Source organism: Lycorma delicatula, chromosome 1 (assembly GCF_047948215.1).
Source record: "Lycorma delicatula isolate Av1 chromosome 1, ASM4794821v1, whole genome shotgun sequence".
In the NCBI taxonomy this organism is placed as follows: Eukaryota; Metazoa; Arthropoda; class Insecta; order Hemiptera; family Fulgoridae; genus Lycorma; species Lycorma delicatula.
The window spans coordinates 199965288-199979034 of NC_134455.1; the positions used below are offsets into that span (position 1 = coordinate 199965288).

The window sequence follows — 13747 nt, forward strand, 5'->3', positions numbered from 1 at the left end:
TTTAATTAAGGCAAAAAACCTTAAGCTATTTAAGGTCTAGTAACCTAACCTTAGGTCTAAGGTCTACGGTAAGCTAATCTTAAGCTCTAGATAGTCACTGCGTTTATGTAAGCACTTATACCAGCCAATGATTTTTTGTTTTCCGCATCATATTCCACCACCACCACCAGTTCACTGAGGTAAGTAGTCACTGTTCTCATGTCTTTATATCATTTTCAAAATGCTTTCCTCCAAAAATTCTTTTCAGTTTGTTAAACAAATAATAGTCATTAGGGCCAGATCAGGGCTATTAACTGGAATTGAAAATTTCACAAGCAACTGTTTTCTCAGCAGTATGCAGCTGTGGATTGACATGAAACCCATCTTACCAAATTTTTTTGTACTTGAAATGAATAGCATCAATGAAAACATTATAATGAGATGCTGTGTGTTGGGTTTTAAAATTTTGAGATGCAACACTACCTCCTTCTAAAAAGGAAAAATTTCATTACCCCTGAAAGGTAGAGTAATTGACTCATAAACTCTCCTAAAAGTTTCAATTAACCATTTTCAACAGCTTCAAAATTATAAAGGGGTTGAAACACTTTTGTCTTTATCTGTACATATAGTATATGTTTAAGTTCAAAAACAAGAGGGATAAATTTCATCCTTGTCTCACTCCTAACTGAATTAAAGCTTATCTCAAAATGTTTGACTTTATCACAGCTATGTGATTCTTCTACAGATTACAAATAACTCTTCCTTCTTTATATCACAAACCGAATTTAAGCATTTTATTCCAATTTATATCTACAAATGCAGAGCAATGAATAACATAATGACCTAATTATGTAGTTTTATTTTTTGACAAAGCAGTTTTCACTTATATAGGGATGTACAATGATAAATGGTTATTAAATTGCATCCTAACAGCAGAATTTTTATTTTTTATTACTTTATCTTTCCTCCATGCTTAATATTTGTGCAAATATCTCTGCTTTATCAAAACATTTTATGTGGAAATTGAAAGCCCAGTAAAAATATTAAACACAAAGACTGTTTACCATGTCAGTCACTGATATAAAATGGTAACATACATCTCTACATTTTCAATATATCAATTTAGGTGCGATTTTTTTTTTCTGGCTTTGTGAATTAATTTACCACAGAGGATTAAAGAGAAACTTGTACATGGGAATATGGAAATGAAATTTTGTAGCATATGAAAGATTATCATGCTTCGAACCTGGGATCTCTGTATATAAAGCTGATGCTACCACTTTGCCATGGAATGATAGTACTACTAATATTTTGCTAATACAGCATGATTATTTAACTTGTAATTTCAATTACATAAAATCTCAAATAGTGTGCCAAATTCCTGTTAAAGTTTTCAGAGTAATTCCCACACATATATTTTTAATTGGGAATTACTCTGAAAACTTTAGCAGGAATTTTAATTTTCTCTAATTACTGTGCATTCAATAAAATTAAAAATTTTATTAACAAGTCAGATATTGCATTTAAGCCCTCATATTTTACAAATCATTAAAATCTTTTTTTTAATTTACTCAATTATTATATAAACTAAATTACTACAACTATATCAATGAGCTATTCCACTTTATTTCAGCGATTACACATAAAAATCACCAAAGAATTATTGCGATAAAGTAAACCAATTTTAATTCATATCGGTGTAAGTTTTCTTAATAAAGGTATATTCTGTTGTTTCGATAATTACTTCAAGACTATATAGCAAGGTTAAATTACAATTTAACTAAAGTACAAAAAACTAAATTTAAAAAAGATAATAAACTAGGAAGAAACTTAGTAAAAACTTTTAAGATAATATAAGTTAGTTTAATTTTAGTTACGAATTCTAGAATTATTTTAGTTAAACTAGTGAGTTAGATCATCGTCAAAAATGTTGTTTTTCTTTTTAAATTTTTTAATAAACTTACGTTGCAAATAAGTGATGGGGAAAAACACATGAAGTACAGAGATTAAGAGCGTCAACACTCTTAACTTCTGTGCCAAATGGATGGAACAAAATGGTCTCCATATGTGAATCAACTTTTCATTATGGTTAAACTTTTTAATTTTATTTTAGCATCCTAAATATTTGACAACCTCATTCTAAAAGGATAAAAAATATTTTTATTCATAAAATAGGCCAATAAACAGAGGTAATGTAAGTCTCTTATGTCCAATATCATAGTCTGTTTAAATTAAACAAATATAAGTCTCCTAACAACAATACATTGTCAACTGCATGAACATCAATCATTTATACCTTAAGATAATTTAAGTAAAAAATACAATTACACATTGAATTACTTCAGTAAAAATATAACCAATTTCTGAGAAATTTTCAATAAAAAAAATATGAGCTATCCAAATAAAAATGCAAACATCTTTTTTGTTAAGAAGTATGGAGAGGAGTCAGTAAATCTAACAGCTACATGAAAGAACTTTTTTTCTTAACTTAATGTTTAGAAATAAAAAAAAAAATACAATACCTTGAGCATATGTAGATTCAGAAAGTAAGTCTGGTGCATGAGAATTAATATTATTAACATTTGAATTAATGTTACTCATCGTCGAACTTGAATTAGTACTAGTGCACACACCACCGAAGCTAGTATTGCCACTAACACTCATATGATCTGACCTACATTCAGGACACAGCAAATATTTCTTGTTACCACCTGCAACTTTAAACAAACATTTACTACAAAAATATCAAAATTAATACAACCAAAATTTAACAAATACATTCAGTTTTATGCAAAGAATTTTATCAGTTTTTTCTAATTTGATTTCCTGACCTATATAACCTTTTTTTTTAGCATAACAAGTGAATGGAACAATACGCTTTTAAATCTTAACTATTCCATAATTTTCTATTAATTGGTCATAAAAAATGTTATTTTTGTTCAACTTTAAAAAAAAAAACAGGCTTACAGGAAAGTTCACTAACTTAACATACACTTAAGAGAAGAAAATGAACTAAATTTGCAGACATTGATCCAGTTGGAAACGCTAATAAATATAAAGAAAAATATGTGGAAGAAATGAATACTTGCAACTAGACTTATCTGAAACAGAAAGTCAGTTAGATAAAGACAAATGAGACCTGCTAATCAGATTCATGATCGCAACATAAAAGGAAATGCATGACAAAGACGGAAACATAAAAATAATAAGTGAGTTTGAAAGATGAATGTTACTTTTTAAAAAGAAAGCTATAATCCTAAGCATAATGGATGTTATACAATTCAAAACAAACTCTCAAAATATCCTCAAAGCTCAAGGCCATCTTTCCAAACTACCTTTTTCCTTTATAGTTGAAAGATAACATGTAGTATAAAATTAAATATCTAGCAGAACAGCTCCATAACAAGATATATAGATAAATACCAGAGAACAGGACACAAAAATTTAGCTTATGTAAATCGATTAATAATAACTTAAAAAGCTGAACCTAGAAGCAACTCTGTAAACATACCCCATATCTCAAAATAAAAATGTTAGCAACCACACAGTGATAATGATGTCAACAAAATCATCCAGAACAGGTCCATATATAACAAAATAATTCTGTTATACCTTAATACAAATAATGGTTTCATATTCATTACGGACCCTGGATCAATTAATAACGACTGGAGCAATTTAAAGAGTGATATTTTCTCCTTTGAATCAGAAGATACACCGCTCGTATCAACCTGATTGAAGATTGATCCTGACAGTGACTAGGCCTGTAGCTTTATTTGATAAGGATATTGCCTGAAGATTCCTATTCCTTCCAATGGAAGTTATCCTATTAGTCTCAGAGATGAAATCCACCTCCTTTACAAAGTAATTCTATTACAGTTAAAGATGAAAAGAAAAATACATATACTAGTATTCCAGCATGCTACTCTTCACAAGAGAATAACTGGAAAAAAAGGCCATTCAAACTACTAAATGAGTACTTCAAGTTACTACTACTTTCTCATTGTACTTTGAGATCATTTATAGGCTATCCATCTAAACAGCAGTGGTGTAGGAAATTGTCATCACATGCTCGTTTGTAAGTAGATAAAACATACTTACAAAATTTCTGTCTTTACATAAAAGATAAAAACATTAAGAAATTTGTCAAAGCAATTTTGGAGAACAGCCTACACCAAAGAATGATCTCTCATGCTTACTACGATAAAAATTTCCTCATGTCTGGGAGTTGGGGAAGATCAGGAATCTCATTTTCATGTCATCAAACTAAAATTCCATAAGACTCACCATAAACTACAAAACAGATTGTGCAAAGGAGCAATGCTGGAGAAAAAAATAATTATGGAGAGTCAAGGAAGATACCCTGACTAAAAATGTCTTTCAAATAAATACATTCTACATAAAAATCAACTTAATCAATTAAAAAGCCAAGGAAAGCCTCCTAAAATCTAATAAAAAGTAGAATGAAGGGATTGATTTTCATATCCACTACAGAAAGCTATAATCAACTGCTTCAGATGCCAATAAAACTGTGCTGGGGTGTGTAACCTGTAATGGAGTGTATGGGCAACTTTTGAAGACTAAGTAATTTCTAATAAAAAGGAAACCTAACAATAAACAGAAGCTATAACATTTTATTATTGAAGTCTTATCTTATCTGTTTCATTTGTTTTGTAATTATTTTCAAGATCACAGTTTTGTAAGGTTTATTTATATATTATGTCAAAAAAAAAAATTAGACCAATGTTTATATCAGTGTTGTTCATTAGTTATAGTAGTCCATGTCACCAACAATGCATTTCAATAATGTAATCTTTATTTTAAATTTTCTTTACATATTCAAACTGGTGTACCTTGTTAGTTCTTTGTCATTCTGTTTCAATCAAAAATGTGTTTTTTCTTTTAAAAAAAAAACTGCCCAAAATATGGTGGTGCTGTTTACTTTTCAATATTTATATTTTTTTTAAATTTCCTATTTTCAGTAATGGAATGACTTGCTACGCACTAAGAAATAAGTGCATATTTTCTGATCATCAGATGTAATTTCTCATAACATAGTCATACTTCTTATCTAGACACTGGCATCTTTTATTTAAACCAATATAAGTGTATATCTCATTCCTGACTCGTATAAGACATACTTTTTTCCCAACATATCCTACCTCACATTATTGCAACAGTATTTTCTATCAGCAAACGTTCTTCTAATTGTATGATCATTTAGGTCTAATTTACTTGTACCGGTCATCTATTTTATTCTTGTACAATTTTTTTTTCTTAAATTTTTCTGCTTTCTTTGGCTACACCTACATAATGGGATGGAATCCAGCAAGCTTATAATAAAATTGTAGATTGGTTTCAGTTATTTTAAAATACAGTTATGGCTAGCCTCCATGGCGCTAGTGGTAGCGTCTCAGCCTTTCATCTAGAGGTCTTTTCACACACGCTACAAATCATTCATCTCATCCTCTGAAGAATGCCTAACAGTGGATCCAGAGGTTAAAAAAAAAATATATATATATACCATTATGAATCTATCTTCAGCATCTTTCCATAGCAGAAGATTCTGTATTGTGCAAAAAATATAAAATTATGAGCATTCATTGTACACAAGAAAGGATCCTAAGTAATCGTATAAAGATGGAAACTTTATACAGTTTCCATCTTTATATAGGAATAAATGCATGGAGACTATACAAAGTTTCCATCTTTAGATATAATTAGGACTATATATATATATCCTTTTAATTTAAAAAACAAAAATAATATTAAGCTTTTTAAAAGTCTTAAATCACAAAGAAAATGTATATAATGCATGTATATATATGCTGCCTTCAAAAAAACCAAACTGATTTAAAAAATTATAAGCTGGAAAAACTTCAAATTTTTTTTCAATATTTTCTCAACTACCTTTGAGAAAACTCAAAACAAGCATATCAGTCTATAATTGCACTGATAAACATAATTTCATGACTTTAATCTGCTTTTTGATAATGAAAACGAATATGAATTCACTCTTTCTATCACCCACCATTTTAAAAAAATTTTAATTAAAGGATTTTTTTATTTTTCAACGTACAGTAAGCATTTTTTAAGCTTCTATATTGTATTTTGTTAGCTCATTTTTTATCATTTAACTTTGTTAACATAATATGTAAGCTATAAATAAACAATACTTGACAAAGAAAGATTAAATCATATCATAGTCACATATAATACTGAAGGGTGAGCCTTCATGGACAAGATTAATCATGTCTGTGCAGGTCAAAACATGTGGCTGAAAACACAGCTGTGTTGTTTGTATTAAGTTTAAGCTGTGTTGTTCAGTCTTATTGCTGTCTTAAGTTTGTTAACAGTGCAGTGTCATAATGCCTCGAAATTGTGTAAATGCTGTGGATGGCTTTTGTTATGTATGTGGTGAGTTTACTATAAAATCAAATAGAAAAAACATTACACCTTTAATTAAAAAAGCATATCATTTGTATTTTCAGTGTAAAATTGGTGATCAGAATACAACATGGGCTCCTCATATAGTATGCACTAATTGTTCTGTTTATTTAAGAGGATGGCTGAAAGGTACATGGAAGGCTTTGCCATTTGGTGTAACTATGGTTTGGCGTGAACCAAACGATCATGTAGCCGATTGTTACTTGTGTGTCTGGAATTTCTAAAAAATCTAAACATACTGTAAAATATCCTTCATTGTAATCTGCAATCAGGCCTGTACCTCACAGTGAAATATTCCAGTTCCTGAGGCACCTGTGAATGTATGTCTCAAAAACAGCGATGAAGAATTAGGCAGTACTGAAGAAGACAACAATGATTTTGATTTTGAATTATTTTCCAATAATCCACAAATTATATCACAAGATGAATTAAATAACTTGGTTAGGGATTTATATTTATCAAAAAATCAAGCTGAACTGTTAGGTGCTAGATTGGAATTTACTTCAAAAAAATACAAAAATTTTGGGCTTTCAAAACCGACAAAAAGAACTTTCTCAGTACTTTATTGGGGAAAATAATTTAGTTTATTGCACAAATATTGATGAGCTAATGTTGCACTTAGGACAAGTTCATAAACCTGAGGACTGGTAGCCTTTTCATAGATTCATCCAAGTATAGTTTAAAGGTGGTTTTACTACACAATGGTAACAAATATCCTTTGATACCAATTTTGTTAGGCATGCAGTTAGGCTATAGTAAGTACATGTGTTTTCTTTGCGAATGGAACAACCGAGCTAGGGATAAACAACTGACTGAATAGAAAATAAGTGTCAAAAATTAATATGTTGTCTTATGTATGCAGTTAGGCAAGAGACTAGATCTGTGTGCAAGTATCTAAGCAGATAAAGTTGTGCTTGTAATGATTTATTAATATGTTTAAAAAGAGTGTTATGATATATTACAGAAACTCTCAATTTGAAATTAGTTTATAGTAAATATTTTACTACTGATATTATCAAAGGTTTTATAGAAGCTGGGATGATGACACCACTGACAGAAAGTCCACTATTAGACACAGTTTTAAAATTTTTAATTGTACTGTCTTTGTGTTCAAAGAAACAGTCCTATGTTGCTCTGTCTTCCACTAAGGAAGAATATGTGGCCCTCATTCAATGTATCAATGTAGCAGCCTAAATGGTTAAAGCACATTGATATTAAGCATCATTTTATTCAAGATAAAATTAAGCAAGTTATAATAAATGTATATTATGAACCATCAGATGTTCAAGTGGCTAACAAACTCACCAAGCATCTCCATTCATTTCTTTCAAATGACACCAAGTGTCATTCGAAAGAGTAAGAAAGTTAGCATTAAATGAAAAGTAAGAAATGATTTCTTTTTGTTTTTGTTGATATTTTTTAAAGTTCATTGTGTTTTGTTCTTGACATGTTATGTTATGATACGAATCTAATGTGATATTGTTAAATTTTTATGATTTATTATGTATTATTTTTGTTGTTGTAAACATTTCAATTGTGGGAGGGTGTAGTGATACAATCATAATGTCAGTTATTAAAGTATCATTTTGGTTTATATCAATCAATAGTATAAGTGCCAACAGTGAGCGAGAGTTGATAGTAAGCATAGTATAAAAAAAGAAAGATAACAATGATAGAGAGTACATGCTGCATGAGACTTCTTTTCTATTAAATTATTTTTAAAAGTAAACTGCTGATCGTCATTACGTATTTATTTAAAGCACTCTGCAACAAAACTTATTAATTTTTTTTTTCTTTATATTCATAATAAGCTGTGAAGTTTGGGGTAATGAAATATAAATAATGTATTTAAATTACAAAAGAAAATCCTCAGAATAATATTCAGTAAGCTCTACATTTATCATGTGAGATTTATTTATAGAGGAAGATATCCAAAATATTTATTCAACTTATATTTTGAAAATTTACTTTATTGGGAAAAAATAAATAACGTTAAAGCAGTTAATGACAATTAGTGGTAATGTTAATGATTATTAGAGATCTGCAAGGCACATACCTACTTTGAGGACAAAGCAACATAACTTACATGGCATTAACTTACATGTCATTTGCCATGACTTACATGGCAAAAGGGGGAAGAGGCTTTGAAACATTACTGTTAGAATTTATAATTATCTCACTCTGAATATAAAAAAAAACCATTTCTAATTTAAAATAATTAAAAATTAGTTATTCAATTATTAAGCAGAATGTATGTTAATCAACTGATTCCGAGCAGGTTTTATTTACACTAATAAACACAGTTGCTGGCACATGTAAGTTTGATTGTGTTTCTAATGAAACATTATATGCTACATTTAAATATGAAATACAGAATTTTCCCATCACCTACAGTTTTTGTATAATAACATCTTTTAAGTACTGCTTTTGCAGAATTCTCCATATTTTTTTAAGGATAACTTATGTACATAAAAGAATATTTTAAATATTTTTTAAGAGAGCGTGAGATATAAACACGACATTATGAAAGCAATAGCTGTGTAGTCTTCTGAGTCAATTAACATATTGGTATTATTTAAATGATCGCTGCGTTTGCATGTACTGTAATTTCCTTCTGTTTTGTGATTTACAATTACTTTGTCAAATGTATTCTGTCAGTGAATAAATGAACAAAGGAAGTGCATAAATGTTCCAGATACTTCTGTTACGGGTGTAGGGATTTCATATTTAAAAAACAACAATAAAGTTTGACTCCACGAGTTAAAAAATGTTATGAAGTATATTTTGACTATAAAGTTGGGGATCAAGATAAGATCTTGCCCCCTCACATCTACTGTTTGACCTGTGTGAAATGTCTGACAACCTGGCTAGGAGTAATCAGCACATGAGTTTTGCCATTCCGATAGTGCAGCATAAACCACAAGACCATTTGCCAGATTGTTATTTCTGTAAAAGAAATAAGTGGTAAATCTAAGCACAGAGCTGTACCCAAATTGATCCTTTGCTATAAGGCCAGAGCTTCATGGTGAAGACTTACTTGTATCGTATCCTCCGACAAATATAACTTTGGAAGATCAATCAGAATGTGAGGTAGCCACTGAAGTTCAATATGAGTAGGTAGTTCAACTCCTTTGTTAATTAGGTATTTTCAGTCTTGCTTAAGACTCTGTGAGACGTGCGAGATTGTTTTGAGTTCATTAATTAGTAGTTAACTGATGGGATTGTCACTCATGGCATTCGCATCAGTGGCATCCTGGTCGAGGCAGACTGGAATATGTCAAAAGCTGAGTTTTCGAAGATGACCTCCGGTAAAGACCATAAGGGCTTGGAATGAAGGGGTTGGCGGAGGGTGTCTTCCCCTATGGGGTCAGGATGAAGTTCAATATGAAGAGTGATAATCCTACTTTTGAAGTAGAATCCTCTTCCCATGAATCTCATCTGACTCAAGGTGAATTAAACAACCTTGTTCAAGATTTGATAAACAAGCCAAGCTTACAGGATTGAAGAGAAAGGTTGAAATCTTGCTCATACTAATACTAGAATTTCTTTTATAATCGTCGGGAAGAGTTTCAAGATTTATATTCTGAAGAAAACAGTTTAATTTACTGTCATGGATGCACTTCCATCATGAATATAATGCATAAAACACAGCCTGCTTGTGATCTTCATAGAATAACACAACTTTTTTAATTGCATCATTACTATCCTGTTTTATGTCTTTTACCTAACTCCAGTAGAATGCCTTGCTCATAAATTAATTCTTGGTCTAACCAAATGCTCAAGACACACTGAACTCTAATATTATTTTAGTTCTGGTCCAAGATTGGGGAAGTAGACTGATAATTTTAACCTTATCTTCTTTAGAACCAAGAATACATTTTCCTTTTAGTTTTAAAATAAGATCATCATATTCATGTGAAGAAGATTGAGCTGGATTTTCATTTTCAGAAACTTTTGACTTAAAACACAATTCAAGATTCTTTTTTAATTTTTCAGATACTTTATTTGAAATTTTAATGCTGATGGCATTTTAGCTGAGCTTACTTTGTTCAATTTTGATGGAGGTGATACACCTAAACTGATGCAAGTAGCTTCCAATTGTTCAATATTATGATGTGGGGCAATGTATGAATGTGAAGACTCTTGGTCTTCACATTCAAACAGTTTCTTGTTCTGCTAAGAAAAAATACTTTTGAAACAGTTAACACAAAGAGACTTTTCAGGAAGTAAATTTAAATTTGGAAAAATGTGTTCTTTAAGAGCTTGCTCTAATGTTATGTCTTAAGTTTTTCTTAACTGTTTTTTTTTTTATGAGTTCTCAAAGGGTCACAAGAGAACTGTCCATGCAGGTGACTGAATTTTTACAAAATCCTTTTTTCATGATATTTACAAACATTAATGACATCTGAATTAACATGTAAAAAAATAAGTTGTTGGTTTTTACCACTAAATTCACAAACTTTAATGAGTTCTTTTGGCAGTGTGCCATACACGATTTTATGACACTCTTCATTCACATAAATTCCTATGGAACATTGTTCTTTTACTGTTCATATGAAATTACTTGAAAATAATGTAAAAATTTAACTATTTTAAAATTTGCAAATATAATATTATTAAGTAAAACTTTTATTAATAAACAATTCCAAACACAGAAAAAAATTTGAGACACTCAGTAAAGATGTGAACAGGTTACTGATTAATGTCAGACTGACCAGTCTGTAACTGCAAAGCTAAATGATACAAGCATAAATGAGCATGTTGCAACATGAATTTTCCCAATGACTGGAAATGACTTCAAGCGCCTGTTTATAACATGAACACGTCTATTTCAACTATAGTAATAAGTATAAAAGTATTAAAGTGTCAACAAGACAAGAACCCCCTTTGGAGCACTTATTTAGAGAGTCAAAATGGTATCACTTTTAACAGGTTTTTCATGATTTTTGAGAGGTTATAACTTTTTTATTAGCACAATTCACAAGAAACCTTTTCATTTGTCATAAACATCTACAAAAAACCACAGCAACTTGTGCAAATTTCAGATTTTTATCACCAGCCCCATCAGATTTATTTGGAACCAAAATTTGAATTATAAAAAGAAAAATTAGTTTTCAAAATTCATAAAAATTTAGGGGTAAGTATATCACCATTAATATTATTTATGATAAAACTGCTAACATATACTTACATATAAAAAAAAATAATTCAAAGTGTGTATACCATCCCTGCCTCTTGAAAAAAATTACCATAAGTGAAATTTCACTGTTTTTCATGTTCAAATTTATTAGTAATTTTCTCATAGAAAGAAGAAAGATAGGTAAATAAACCATTTTTTACCTTGAGAAAATATGAATAAATTTGCTTTTTGTTTCATTCTTCCACGACCAATAATTTTTTTTTTTTTTTTACGTAAACCCTTACAATCACAAAAATAGGTGTTCACACCTGAACAGAAATGGCCACCACAGGTAAAACGCATAAATAAAAAAAAAATAAAAATAGTTTTAAGGTCCTGAAACATGTAGGAAACAATTGGGTAAGTTTTAATCTTTTCTGAATTGGTCAAACAATCACCATTGGGTCACTTCAAATGGATTGACCCAGAAGGAAAAATTGAAGGCACCAGACCACGGGGAAGACAGCAAGCAGATGGTAGAACAAGTCAAGAAAGTCACCAGTTTAGCTCTTAAACAAGCTTTGAGGCAGGCTGAAACTCTTGCAGGATGGTGATATATAGTAAAGAGGTCATGATGCTCAGCAAAGAGTAAAACGACTGATTGATGGTAAATGGATTTGCAGCTTGGCTATACTAAAATTTGTTATTTTTTGTAAAAATGGAACAGTAGGGTCAAGACAAATTATTATATCAGGAAGGAATGGCCAAAGTGTGAAGTATTTATGCCTGGACAGAAAAATGTTGTACATTTCCCACTAGTAACCTGGAAATTATTCTTTTACCTCGACTAAATATAAAATTTCAAAAACTTTATTAAGGTGATGGATAAAAATGGTGTTGCATTTATTTTTTTAAGAAAAATCTTCTCATATTAGTGACACTAAAATCAAGGAATCTTTGTAGATCCCCAAACAAAAACTTTAATTAGGGATGGGCAAGCACTGTTAAGCAAAGTCAAAATGTCAGCAAGAAGATTATTATTTAAGTGTTGAGTTAAACTTTTTAGGAATTCATAAATTCCCAACTATCATGCATTATAGGTGAAGTATTACAGTCATACAAACATGTAAAGTATAATATGTCTCTAAAAATTCATTCCTCGGATTCACACCTGGATTTCTTTCTGAACAATCTCAATGCTATCAGTGACAAGAACAGGGAAAACTTCAACCAACAAATTTCAGTCATGGATAACAGATAACAGTGACAATGAAGTACAAGAATGCTCACAGATTATTGTTGGATGCTACAGATATATTCTAGATGCCAAATAAAAAAGGAAAACAGCAACTACCCAGTTGAATAGTGCCCTGTGTGCATGGAGATTCTTGATTTTTTTAACAGTTTAAATACATATCACAACAACAAAAAAACAGTGGGTGATGGAGAAAATGTATTTACATATTTAAATTTTCTGTGAAAAGTTTTATTAGGATCACATATTTTGGTGATATTAAGCATTTTCAAGTATTGAGAGTTTTATTATATGTTTCAAATTTGTAATCTCTAATGATGTTAAATTAATTTATATAATAAAAAATCAAGAATAATGCATTAAATCCAACTGAGATGAAAAACAATTAAAAAAAGATAGAACAATACTTAGTTTACTAATTTTGAATTATTTATCTTACCGATCATAACTCCACAGCAATGTCTATCAATAATAATTCCACAACCTGGATGTGCAGATTGCATGTGGGCTCCAATATTATAATCAATAGTATCATGACATATGTTACAAATGATTGCAGTGTCTGAATTTACCTAAAAATACAAATAAAAAGTCTCATAATTAGAAAGAAAAGAAAGAGAATGTTTGAAAACATCAAAAAATACACAAAATAAGGATACACTCTCTTTTTTAATAAGAGTTAATAAAGGAGATCACTGATACAACAATTGGATATGCTTTACCATTATTACTACAGGATTCTTACCTTTTTCATGTCAAGAATAAGCCAAACTAAATAAATAAAAAATACTACTAAAAGCAACAAAAACCCAAAAGAGGACAACAGTTTTTTGCGAATAGAAACAGTAAGTTTCCTCAGAGGATACCTTGGTCTCTGATTTGGTTTTCTATGCAACATCTGGATAGGAACAGTAGTCAAATGCTTCTTTGGGTTCACAGGTTGCTAC

General features: G+C 30.1%; 1 protein-coding gene across 4 annotated transcripts in view; it reads right to left on the bottom strand.

The window, feature by feature from the left end:
* The window catches only part of LOC142327390 (putative E3 ubiquitin-protein ligase HERC1), a 314426-nt gene that overhangs the window by 186666 nt on the left and 114013 nt on the right, over nt 1-13747 (bottom strand). For 3 of the 4 annotated variants that reach the window (XM_075370438.1, XM_075370422.1, XM_075370413.1), the window contains exons 17-18: nt 13240-13372; nt 2502-2696 (exon numbers count right to left, since the gene is read on the bottom strand). In XM_075370438.1, coding sequence (XP_075226553.1) covers nt 2502-2696; nt 13240-13372 — 328 coding nt within the window. The remainder of the gene's footprint in view (nt 1-2501; nt 2697-13239; nt 13373-13747) is intronic. The other variant, XM_075370430.1, reaches the window with a different exon arrangement.